The sequence below is a fragment of the Agelaius phoeniceus genome, chromosome 4 (assembly GCF_051311805.1).
Source record: "Agelaius phoeniceus isolate bAgePho1 chromosome 4, bAgePho1.hap1, whole genome shotgun sequence".
Classification (NCBI taxonomy): Eukaryota; Metazoa; Chordata; class Aves; order Passeriformes; family Icteridae; genus Agelaius; species Agelaius phoeniceus.
In genome coordinates, this window is record NC_135268.1 from 25,983,167 (window position 1) to 25,995,784 (window position 12,618).

At 44.4% G+C, this 12,618-nt stretch overlaps 1 protein-coding gene across 4 annotated transcripts in view; it reads left to right on the forward strand.

Moving 5' to 3' along the window:
• The window catches only part of SLC20A2 (solute carrier family 20 member 2), a 56,793-nt gene extending 44,644 nt beyond the window's left edge, over positions 1 to 12,149 (forward strand). For 3 of the 4 annotated variants that reach the window (XM_077177155.1, XM_077177156.1, XM_054633702.2), the window contains 3 exons: positions 3,915 to 4,100; positions 4,817 to 4,901; positions 10,488 to 12,149. In XM_077177155.1, coding sequence (XP_077033270.1) covers positions 3,915 to 4,100; positions 4,817 to 4,901; positions 10,488 to 10,652 — 436 coding nt within the window. In that variant the 3' untranslated portion in view covers positions 10,653 to 12,149. Of the gene's footprint in view, positions 1 to 3,914; positions 4,101 to 4,816; positions 4,902 to 5,401; positions 5,487 to 10,487 lie in introns of all 4 variants that reach the window. The other variant, XM_054633703.2, reaches the window with a different exon arrangement.
• Positions 12,150 to 12,618: the final 469 nt, after the last annotated feature.

The window sequence follows — 12,618 nt, forward strand, 5'->3', positions numbered from 1 at the left end:
TGACAGATTCTAAACTGGCACCAGTGAGCAGCAGAAGAGAATTGTGCCAATTCACGTTAGCCGAGAGCACCAGGAAAATCATCCCGAGGGTCAGGCAGCACCTCAGAACCATGGAGCAGCCCTTCAGTGAGCCACCATGGAACCCCTCTGCCAGTGCAAGTACTGCTGTGGGTGGCATTAAATCCTGCACTGCAGCTCCAGGGAAGGCAAACAGCCCCTGTGCAGCACCCCAGCTGCAAAGCCCTGTGCCCTGCGAGTGATGGGGCTGGGGGAGCCCAGCAGAGGTGGGGGAAGTGTGGATGTGGAGAATACACTTTGCAGCAGGCAGGCTCAGGACTTGGGCTTCTTATGCCATAACATTTCATAAACTCATCCTAAAATTAACTCTATTGGCCACCCCCTTGTGCTCAGTGGGAAAGTGTGTATTAGGTGTGCAAAATTAAAGTAATACCATGACAGGAGCAGCCTATTTTCTGTTTTAAACCCAACAGGTAGATAATACAGCAAATTCTTTAAAGCACTTCAGTTTCATAGGAACCTGAGGGCAGTTTTACATATAGATAGATGTGGATGGGAGTTCAGAGCCCCTGTGTGACCATGTCAGGCTTTTTTCTTCTCTAAATTGCAATGGATAAGATGTGGAGCTCCAGCAGAAAGGAGAGTTAGTTAAGGTAAGTAGAAACCTGGGTGGGAGAGTAAGAGAAAATAACTTATTGAAAATGGACTTGTGAAGTGAGTCTTAGCCAAATGCATGGAAGATTTGAAGTCTGCTTTCCTGCTAGTCATGTCTTGAATCAAGTGAGCTAGAACCAGTGGGAAATACTGTGAAAGCCACATCCCAGTCTAGCCAGCATCCTTGTGGTTCGTCTGGTTAGTCACTCAGCTGTAGGAGACATCTGTTAAGCAAACTGTCTTATCTAACAATGCCTTTTTTGTTGCTGGGTTTTTTTAGTGTGTTGTTTCTCCCTTACCCTCTCTTACTGTGCTGTTGGGAGTGGCTTTTTGTCTTCTACCTCTGTGCAGAGCCAAGATGAAAAGCTCTGCAGTGCCTGAGTCAGACCCATTTGCTCTGAGCTGTTGGCAGTTTCATGGTGGGACAGGCCCAGCAGCTTCTTCTAGAGATGTTTTCCATTGGCATAGGGAGCATTGATACCACAGGCCCCTTGGACTGCACCTCCTGGACAAGTCTGGAAGCTGAAGGAGCCCCTTGGAGAGCTGTTATGGTGCTAGATTCAAGCCACTGTTGTTGCTGTTTGTAGCCACTTGCAGATATTCAGGCTGGGACATGCCACTCTTCCAAAGAGCTGAACATTTAAGTCACATTGAAAATGATTTCCTGGGAGAGGAAAAATGTCCCTCTGGTATAGATAACCAGTGATGCAGACACCCACAAAGGAAAATGAGGTTAGTTTTTACCTTTTTGCCTTTTCAAGCCTATCATCAGCCTAGTGCTGTTTGGCTTTCTTTTCTTACAGGGAAGGTATCAGAAATGCTGCCTCTGTGGATAGCAGTGTCATCTCTTCTGCTCTGTTGGACAGAATCAGCCACTCAGATTGTCTGAGGCTCAGCATAAGTCAGCAGAGTTTTGACTTGTCTTCCTTTGCCATAAATAAGAACCTTTTCCTCAAGAATTAAGCTTTGTTGATTCACAGAGGTGTAGCATTTGCAAATAATTAAAACTGGGCTTTGATATGGAAGAGCATAGTTTGCTGCTGCAGTTGTGGAAGCCATTTCTGCCTTTTCATTTACATTGGGACTGACAAATATGTATGCATAATCTCTTCAGAAGAGTCAGGAATCAGTGCCTGATCTCACTTCAAATGTGGCTGTTATTTTCAACAGGGAAGTTTTTTTTTCCATGTCATACAGCACTATAAAAAGGGATGATCAGTTTTGCCTTTATTCATCTGATCAATGTATTATTTGCCTTTATCCATCCTTCAGCATCCATCAGTTTATTAGTGTACCTTCGTACACTGAATTACCTTTTGTTTTCTGTGCCCAAAAAGGCATTTAAGTGTGCAAGTAATTTAATCCACACCTGAAAACACTGGAAAAACAGTTTCAGGTTGATTTCAAAATATTAGAAATGCTTCAGTCAATAATCTCTTCTTCCATGGAAGTAAAATAATTCTTGCATTTAGGCCCTAAGGACTTTTCACATACTGTCCTTTCAAAACTGAATGAATTGAATGCTTACTTGGGCACAGTATCAGAACAGAATTTTAAAGTGTTCTAGCTAGTTGAAATCACTCTTTATTTAGAGTCTTTAGTTCTTCATTGTACTACCCAGTGTCTTCAAACCCACTGGATTTTCTTATTCATGTTAGCTCACTAATTTATTTTCAGGATCTTTCTCAAAATCTGTAAAAATTGGTAATTCTTTTTTATAGCAAAGTGCATTTTTAACTACTTTCATTTCCCTCGCAGCTTGAATGTTGCTGCGTGTGTTTACGAGGGAAAAGCTTTTCCTTATTACTTTGCTTCAGGATCACTTCTCAGGGTTCAGAGCTCAGTTTCTCAAGGGCCAGATGAAGGCAGGAGGGTCCTGTGTTGCTGAGGTGTGCCAGCTTTGGGCTGCTGGTGACCCTCGTCTCTTGGCAATCACCACTCGGCCCCTGGCACCTCATATCTGGTAAAGACAGGATGGAAGGAAATTATTAACTGGCATATACAGTGGCCTGGTTTGCACAACATTTGACATTAAAACTGGCCCTTACTCCATCTGTGTGCTTTGGAGTGGAACCAGGAACTAAATTTAGCAGGTCCTGGCTCTGGGGCGAGCATGGCTGTCAGTCCTGCCTGCGGTGCTCGCTGTGACCTGCTTTCCTATTGGCTTACAAAGAGGGGAGCTTCCCTGATAGTTTTCATATTTTTGGAATGACATTGGTCAGGTTTGTTCTGCTCTTTTCACTATTATTTAGACATAAATATAGCACTGCTTCACTAGTTACTTGGTGAATAAATGCTGCTCAGCAAGGCAGGCAGCTACTTGGTTTAGTAAAAGAGCTGAAAACAAAAGGGACGTTGAAATTCTTATCTGCTTTTTAGTATTTAAGCCTCCAAAGTAATTGGATACTGGCTTTCAAAGTTTTTCTTCTAGCTAGAAGTTTCTGTCTAGAAACTTGATGCTTTTTTAGAATAAACAGAGCCAGAAGTCTGACTCCAGACATGAGTATCAGATGACCTGCGTTAAGAGTGGGGAATTCAGTGTTGCTGACTTCCAATGTTTTTCCAGATAGTAGCAGCAAAAAGGGCTTACTTCAGCTCTGTGTCACCAAAGGCTCCTCTCTGATCCAGTCCAACTCACTCTACAACATCTTTGAAGATAACTAAGTCACCTTCCCAGCTGCACTCAGATCATATCCCAAACATTAAAGGCTGTCAAGCTAGAAAATATTTCTATATTCTTGTCTGTGATGGTAATTTTGCTCATTATTTTCCCCTCTGATAAAAAGAGCTAAGTTGATACTTGAATTTTAAAGATGCACAGCTCCTCAATTGGTAAATTTTGAGGTATTGGTAAATTTGGTAAATTGAGGTTTTGGAAAAATTTGAGGTTGGTAAAATTGGTAAATTTGAGGTTTCAATGTGGTACCAAAAATACTGATTTTTGTCACAGAACAAACATAACAAGGTACTTCCAACTCTGACATTTCAGGAAGCTATTTGTAAAAGAGAAATTTCTTTCAGGCCTTGCTCTGGTTATCAGTGAAGAAGTGACAACTGAAAGAGCAACACGATTAGAGTCTCCTGTTGCACCCTTTCCAAGTGAGAAAGGGTGCTGCCTGTAGGGTCAAGTCAGGGTAGTGCTGTGCCCATGATGAAGAAAAATCATGCAGAAAATAACAGACTTCTTTCAAGGCAACTCTGTGCATTTTTGTGACTCAGGTGACACGTTTCTGTTTCTCCAGCAATGCCATCGGTCCCCTCGTCGCACTCTGGCTTATCTATGAGCAAGGTGCCGTAATGCAGGAAGCATCCACTCCCATCTGGCTGCTGTTCTATGGAGGTGTTGGCATCTGTGTGGGCCTCTGGGTCTGGGGAAGAAGAGTTATCCAGACTATGGGTAAAGACCTCACTCCAATCACACCCTCAAGGTAGGTCCACAGGTGTCATTGTGGTTGTGTGACCTTTGTGTGTGAGCCAGTCTGAGGAGTTGCTGTTCCAGTATTTTGTTTGTAATGCAGTTTGCTGGATTTGCTGTGCTTTGATTTTAATGATAACCTGGCTTTGACTTCTCCATCTTTCTAAAGAAAAAAAAAAAGAAATAAATGAAAAAGGAGAAAAAGAAAACATGAGAAAAAGAAAGAGAGAAAGGAAAAAGGATAACCCTGTAATACTGAATGTGTTTAAGGCATAGAGGTCTGCATGAACAGGCCAGCAGAGTCTTCTGCTGATGACCTAATAAGTGTGGTAGAAGTTGCATTTGGAAATGGCAAGATTACAGTGGCTTTCCCAGTGTGCTTGAGACCATTAAACCCATATGTATTCATTACAGTAATTTTTGTCTTTAATGCCTACTCGACCTCTGCTGGTGCCTAACCAGATTACTAATTAGGCACGATCCACGGCAGCGTAGAGTAGCGGAGGTCTCTGACGCAGTGAGCCGCGCAGACGGGGTACTGCGGATGACTAGCCTGTGCCCTTCCCATTGTTCAGCCCTTTCTTGTCCTCTTAACTTACTCACATGACCAAAAATCAGTTGGAGATAAGAGTCGAAAGAAGAAACGGGTAAGACTTTGGCACGCTGCATGGTATCAGTCCGAGCTGATGCAAAGAGTGATTGTGAAGTGTTTTCTTATGCTTCCCGCAGTGGATTCACTATTGAGTTGGCTTCGGCGTTCACAGTTGTGGTAGCTTCCAATGTTGGACTTCCTGTCAGTACTACACACTGCAAGGTATGCCTTTGCCCAGCGACTGCAGTCAAGGCAGTCTGGACTATTCATCTTAAAATTGTGCTGCTCAAGCCAGGGATAATGGCACGGTGCGGGGAAAGCAGCTGCTGGCAGAGGATGGTTAGGTAGGGGTGCCTCATCTCGGTCATGCCAGCAATGTGGGAAAGTAATCAGGCTTCCAGAAAATGTGTTGGAGTTGTCACATTAAAGTCACTGGAATTGGCCACAGCATAAACCCCATAGCTGTTGGTGAAGAAGAATAGTGTTTACAAAAGCCTGACCTCAATTTTAAAGCAAACGATTGCGAGGAAGAGCCTGGTTTCCTCTGACGGTGCCATTTGAACCTGGCTGGGTAACATTTCTCCCTTGTTCAGAGGCTGCGCACCATTCATCATTTATACTTGACTTTCTTGATAAGTGCATGGCATGGGATTTCCTGCATATAACTCTTTTACTACAGGTTTTCCATCTGTCTTTTTTTTTTTTTTTTTATTTCTTCACAGTGGATTTTGCATTGAAGTAATGTGTGCGCTAACGGTACTTGTAGCCTCAAATGTGGGTATTCCAATAAGCTCCACCCATTGCAAGGTATTGGAGTTTGCAGTGATACTATCAGTAAATCACATCACTAGGACAAACCATAACAAAATCTGGGAGATACCAACTGTTGCAGATTGCCTTCACTGTGCCATGCCCTGCAGACCGTGACCGCAAAATATCGGGGCCCGCTTTTAAAGGCAGTACAGCCAAGCAAAGTCAGCATTTTAACTAATTGCACAAAAGTCTGGACTGTCTTTCACCCCTACATGGTTGTATTGAACTAATATAGACATATTAAAATAACGTAGATTCGTAGTCTGTGTGAACCCAGTTACGTGTATTTTAAAACCACTTGTATGAAAACCACTGCTACCTCATGAAGCTAATATTTTAATGTCTCTCTTCTTTTAAACCAACTTGTCCTCACTTTTGTGCATTGTAATACAGAATCTGGCCCTTGTAATTAGTCCTTTGAACAAGGTACTTTGCTTTTTTGGTTTTGTTTTTTTTTTTTTTTTTAAAGAGCACTTTGTAGTATAGATACAGGCTGGGTAATGAGCACAATTTAATTGTGTCATGAAGACATTTATATAGCTTGTATATATGAGGGAGCATGTGGACATTTACACTACTGGAAGATCATAATGGAAATTTGGAATTTTGTTCCCTGGGAAATTCTCAGGTCAAATATCCTGTCTTTTTTCCTTCTGTTTCTCCATGGACTCTCAAGCTCCTGGACGTGCAGAGCTGTTTGTTTCTTTCATTCTCTGGCAGGATGTGGGGAAGCCCCTCCAAAATCAGAGAACCCAGAATGGCAGTCCCTCTGCATCATTGCACACCACCAAGACCAAGTCCTAAAAAAAGGCAGTCCTTGTAGGATTCCCTGCTGCACCCTGGGGAGCCCCTGGCTGGGGCTGGGACAGGCAGGTTTCTGGGGATAACTGCTCCATGGCATGGCTGGCAGGCTGGCAGGAAGCCTGGCAGCCTTGCCTGTGACATTGACCTGCTTTCCAGTAAAAGAGTCAATGAAATCCACACATCCTGCAAAATGCCCAAAGTTGGTTCAATTGGCCTTTTTCTAGTGCAAACCATTTCTTCAGAAGGCCTTCCTCTATTGCAAAATCATTTAGTTCTTTTACCCTGGTGCTCTTTGAGAAGCAGCCAAGACTGAGCTGCTCTGAAAGGCCGTTCAGATTTCCTGGCATTGACAGAACTCTGGTTCCTCTGAATAAGGCAGGGAGGGGAAAAATAATAACAATGTTATCCACTTCTAAAAATGCTAGCCTGAAACTCCTCCCTTTAGGCTGACTGGTATATCAAATGCATGATGAAGAATTTGCCAGGGAGAATAATACAGCTTTGATTATCCCAGTTGCATGCCTGAAACACTTCTAGCCAACTGTTGTAAAAGAGAAAACATACTTTGGTCCAAACAAATAGACTGAATTTAAAAAGAAAATGTCTTGGAAGCCAGAAGCTAATGAGAGGGGTATTCATTCACTCAATGCAGCTAAAAGCTTGGTCTTTTCTAACTGCAGAGCAAAATAGTTCTTTTTTTAAAAATACTTCCATAAAAGCAGCTAATGTGGTTAGTCTGTGTCTGCTCCCTGCAGCTTGCTGTATCTCATTAGATGGATCATTCTTAATAGGAAGATCCACTTTGCAATAGGATTAGACTGTTCCAGGGATGTCATGTTATTATAACTGACTCTGTTTCAGCAAAATGAGATCCTGAGTTGAAAGATCCTAAACGAACAACACAAGATAAAGCAAACACTTGTAACTGATGTATTCTTGTATTCCTTGCTTTCTTTGAGGGCCAGGGAAGGAATAAAAGAATTGTTAAATATCATTTGGTCCATGTGAAAATGCCTCGCTGAAAGTGCTGTCAACCACTGAGTCAAAAATGCCTTCTTAAAATTCAGCAGAAAAATTATTTTGCCTTAGAAATCCAAAAGAAAACAGGTTTGAGGTGAGTGTAATCTTGAGCCTCCAGCATCAGGGATTGGGAATTATTCTTTTCCTCAATATTTGCTCCACTGCAAAATAGCATTTGCTTGAGTGGAAGCCCTTCTGAAGGGGTGTCAGTCACCTGAGTGTGCAGCAGCTGGATAAACTGATGGCAAATAAGGAGCAGCATGAAACAGATGAGGTGGAGGGAAACCTTTTTGAAGTGAAACAGTAGTCTGTAATGAAAAATGGAGACCAAGTATGAAGCTCGGAGCAGCAGTTTTCAGATCTCATAGCAGATGCGGTGGCAAACTGGAGGTTGGTAGCAGGAATAAAAGCATTTAGCTTCTGGGGAAGGTTTGTAAAGCCCTCTCAGATCAGGACCTGCCTTTGGTCCTAAACCACAGCCTTTGGTCTCCATGAGGTGTCACTGCCCCACGTGCCTGTCCCACATCAATGGCCAAGCAGCTTTTTCACATTCAGTGCCTGCTGAGAGCCTGAACTGCACTTTCATCTTTGCTACAGGTCCAAGGGGAGAGGAAAGACCCTTGAAAGCCTCCAAGTCAAGAGGGCTTGGAGGAAAGACCTTGTCTTTTGAGCCTCAAAGGAATTTGTGGGTCTGAAGGCAGTAGCCACATTGCTCTGGCTGCACCAGTTCAACCTCCCCTGGGGTTTAGCACTGGAAGGCCAGAGTGGTGGGAATGCATACCTTCCCTTTCTTCTGCCCAGGTGGGCAAATGGTCACATAGAGTCTTAGAGTGCCTGTTCTCTGTTCTCAGACTGGAGATTTAGAAATAGGCATTTCTTAGCTGTAACAGAGTGTGTTCATGTAAGATAAAATTAGAGTGCAGCAGTTAAATGCTTTTCCTCTGCAGAAGTGACTTTGCTGAGGTCATTCTGTCAGCTCCATTTTGCCATTATGATTTTGCGGTTTTGAAAAATATTCTCTTTTGCTATGATTGAATTATCATGTTCTGTGTGTTCTTATTATACAGCATTGCACAGGAACAAGAGAGCCAAAAGCATTTCTGTAATGCTTTAAGCAGAGCATACTGAAGGCAAACTGCACTGGTTTCAAACCAATCTCAAAGTAGATACCATCTGAAATTCTACAGAAGGTGTAGTGTGCCTACACCCAAGGATTAGCTTCTCTCCTAACCTCTAGTCTATCAAAAATCACTATTAATAAACTAAACTTTAATCATGTTTACAACAGATTGCCAATGCCATCATTGCTGATACCATTTAAATTTCAGGAAGGACTCGGAGATTAGCGTACGTAGACTGCAGCCTTGCTCAATAAGTAACACACACCAAACGTAAAGCTGAGCCTGACAGCTGAGCTGCTGAAAACCCAAATGCTGTTTCTTGGGTTAATGCTTTGATGTAGTCACAAGTGTGGGGTTCCTCTTCACCTAGATACACCTCCACCTCCTCAGCACACTTACCCCTCTTAATTGCAGAACAGCATATTGTTCACTCCAGGAGTATTCAGATGAAATATTATCCAACAAATTTCATTATTGGGTCAAATTTTCAACAGAGACCTTATTGGTCATAGAATATCAAGTTTAGTTTTCCCTTGTTCTGTCACAGGCCCCCTAGAGTTACAGGGTCTTCCACAAGTAACTCTTCTCCAAAAAGAAATGTTTAGCAGTAGTTAGAAGCTGAACAGGTGTTAGCAAAACATGCAGATTTTATATCCCCACGCTATCTTTCCCTGATTCCCTGTACTCCTGGCATGTATCATTTTCCTGGCTCTGTGCAAGGGGAGCAACCCATCTTTTGATCTATAGGCAGGGACTGATACTCCCATTAAGAAAATAAGCAGGGAGGCAGGGATGGCACTTCAGGGAGCACATACCCAGCTGTGTCTTGGAGTTTCCTTACCTTCAAAACAGGATATTTCTTCCACATTTCTTGCTGCTTTACTGTGCACTTTGAATAGACTTACACTGTTTTTGCTAACAGCATGGAAAGCACTTCCAGGGCAGAAAGAAAATGTAGTCTTTATGAAATTCTTGTATAATTTTTCATTGAAAATGTTTTTCTCAGTCCAGTTTTTTTCCTTAAAAACTGATATGCTGGGTTTATACCTGAGTTTATAAAGTGAAAATACCTTTGAAGGAAGAAAAGGTTGCAGCTTTGCCCATAAAACACAGTGTGTTTTGTCTACAAAACCACTGACCTACCCAGCTGCCCTGGTAGTAGTGTCTTTGAAGGATATCTTGGTGTTTTATCCATTCCCCACCATCCTCTTGGTGTCTGGACAGTTAGTGTGCCCCATAATATAGTCTGGTGCCTTTTTCTGCAAGACAGGATTTTAGTTCTGGATGCTTTGCTTGGCTAGCTGGTCCAGAAGAGTTTGTTTCCCTCACAGGGCTCAGATTGATGGGTTTGATGTACTGGGTCTAAGCCTGCCCTGCCTTTCTGCCCCCTGCCAAGCCACCATCACTGCCACAGGGTGGGCTCAGCTGCTTTTACCTTGCCCCTGCTATCCTGTTTGTGGCCTGCAGTATTGCAATATGGATGTGGTGTTTTGAGGCTGGGCTGTGAGCTGCACAGAGAGGCTCAGCAGCTGCTGAGAGAACAGGCAGGGCATCCCAAACCAGCAAGAGGACAGGCAGTGGGACAGGAGCCATACTAGCTGTCCTGGCCTGCCCCATGAGATGCTCTCCAGCAGAGCCTTAAGAACAGCTTTCTTGGTGTTTTCCTGATTTAAACTGCAATCAGACCAGAGTCACTGGACACTTGCTCTCTCCCCCGTGGACTGAGTCAAGTGCAGGGCTGCCTCACTTGCACTGAAGGCTCATGTAGGAGTTAGCAGGACAGAGAAAAACTCCCCAACATAGTTTATTGCCTTTGGCTGACCCCAAGACCCATGAAAAATACATTGAAAAACAAAGGTTTAAGTACCCTGGAAGTGTCACCTCCCTGCCAGCACACCAGAACAGCGCCATTGTCATCCTCAGGGGCTCCTTTATCTCAGGGCATCGCTTGGTATCAGCTGACTGGCATTGGTGTGGCCGTGGGCATGTCACAGGTGCTCAGACCTACCCCTCACCCCCTGTCTCCCTCTCTCTTCCCCACGCTCCCAAGGTTGGCTCCGTGGTGGCCGTGGGCTGGATCCGCTCCAAGAAAGCCGTGGACTGGCGCCTGTTCCGCAACATCTTCCTGGCCTGGTTTGTGACTGTGCCCGTGGCCGGCCTGTTCAGCGCCGGCGTGATGGCGCTGCTGATGTACGGGATCCTGCCTTACATCTGAGGAGCCGCCTCTGCTGGGAAAAGGGGAAATGGCCGAGCTACTACCCATGGGAGAAACGCTCCCATGAAAGAAGCAGTCGGAGAGGATTCATCTTCCATACCTAACTTCTTATCTACTGTACATAACAATGTGTCATATTGGTGACATGGTGATGTGGTGCCATTTCTTATATATTAAAGAAATATATATGCATATAGTAGGTAACAATACCTAAGTTATATCATCAGTGGGGTGAAAATAATTGCCTAGAACTTAATATTTAGTAAAATTTGTACATAGTGTATCATTTTGGTGGCTATTTTTTAATCTTTTGAAGAAGAGTATGGATTAGGAAATGTTTCTTGTCCATTTGATACAAGAAGAAGCGAGGTACAGGACTGTGTAATACATGACTTTTTTAAAGCTATTAAGATACTGGAACAAAATAAAATGTGCAGAAGTGCTTTTCATAAAATAACTTTGTTCATATCACATTGATTTTCATGTATCATAGTGTGATGGTTATGGCTGTGTAAATACTTATGAACAGTAACTTTTAAATGGTGCATTTCCCTTATATATTTTGGATAAGAAAGTTTAGGAAGTACCAAAGAAGCAGGGGAATAGCTTGCCGATATTATGTTGTTGTCTCCACGTGTGTTGTGTTTCCCCACCTCTGATTCAATGTTGTTTCACCAAGCTCTGGCCAGTGAGGCCAGGGTAGTACTGTTCATGTCTTAATGTAACTTTAAAAAAAAAAAGCGCACACAAAAAATTAGTTCTCGTACTTAGTAGGCAGCCCATGGCTCTCCACATTAGCTGATAGTAGACTGACTTCATTTTGTGGGTTGATACTCGAGTATCTCACTGCTCACCTTCTACCTTCCCCCTTCAAGTCTCAGCTCCCGGTTGCCCTGCTCTGGGTTCCTGTGGGAGGACCGAGCGCCAGCCTCCCTCCTCCTCTCCATGCAGACACAAGCTCACTCTCAGGTACAGGAGCGGGGCCCTGGGGCACCCCCGCGCGCGGAGGCGAAGGGCAGCAGCGGCGGGACAGGGCTCAGCCCTGGATTTGTGCCTGGAGGCAATGGGCGCCCACGGGAGTGCTGATCCATGCAGGGGAGGGCGTGAGCAGGTGCTGCCTCCCCCCTGGCAAGTGCCATGCCAGCCACAGCCAGCCAGCCTCCTGCTGTGCTCCTGCAGCAGGGAGGGGACGGGAGCCTGGCCCTGTGTGGATGGAGGTTGAATGGTAACCAGCATTTGGGATGAGATTTTTTTCATGGCAGCTCAGGGGAAAATGGCCAGCTACATCCCCTGCATGCCTTTGGAAAGCACATTTGAGTGAAGGTTACTGATTTATGTGTGGGAGGCAAAGGGCAAGGGGTGCCCAGAGGAGGTTGGGAATCTATTACTGTTTAAATGCTGCTAAAATTTTGATAAACTGTTCTTGGTACTCCATTGTGATTTTTCCATTGGTCATTCATACCAAATTTATAATAAAAAGATAAACAGCCCCTATAACTGCCTCTTGCGTTTTTGGAGTGTTACTCAGCTGTAACGGGAAGGCTCCCCGGGCAGTTAAAGCCCACTCCTTGGCATCTGCCACCCTTTGTCCTTTGTGTGCTGTGGTCAGTGGGATCAAACCATGCTCTGTGTGGCGCTGACAAAACCTCCCTTTTCTCCTGCTGTCCTGGCAGCCCCAGAGCCCAGCCTTGCTCTGCCCGGGCTCGGCTCACAGGCGTCTCTCGGTCGAGCTTTGGGAGCTCGTGGGCTGCTTCAGACACATTCCCTGGGCTCTCACTGCCTCCAGCTGCCTCCCTCACCCTGGCTCTCTTCCTGGGGCTCTGGAAGCATCCCTATTGCCATGGCACCGTGCTGCTCGGTTTCCAACCCCTCTGAAACCCTAGAGCTGTGGTATAAATAGTGCTGGCAAATGGGTGGGCAGCAGCTGAATGACCAGAGCAGTCAGTAAATGCACAAAGAAAATTTG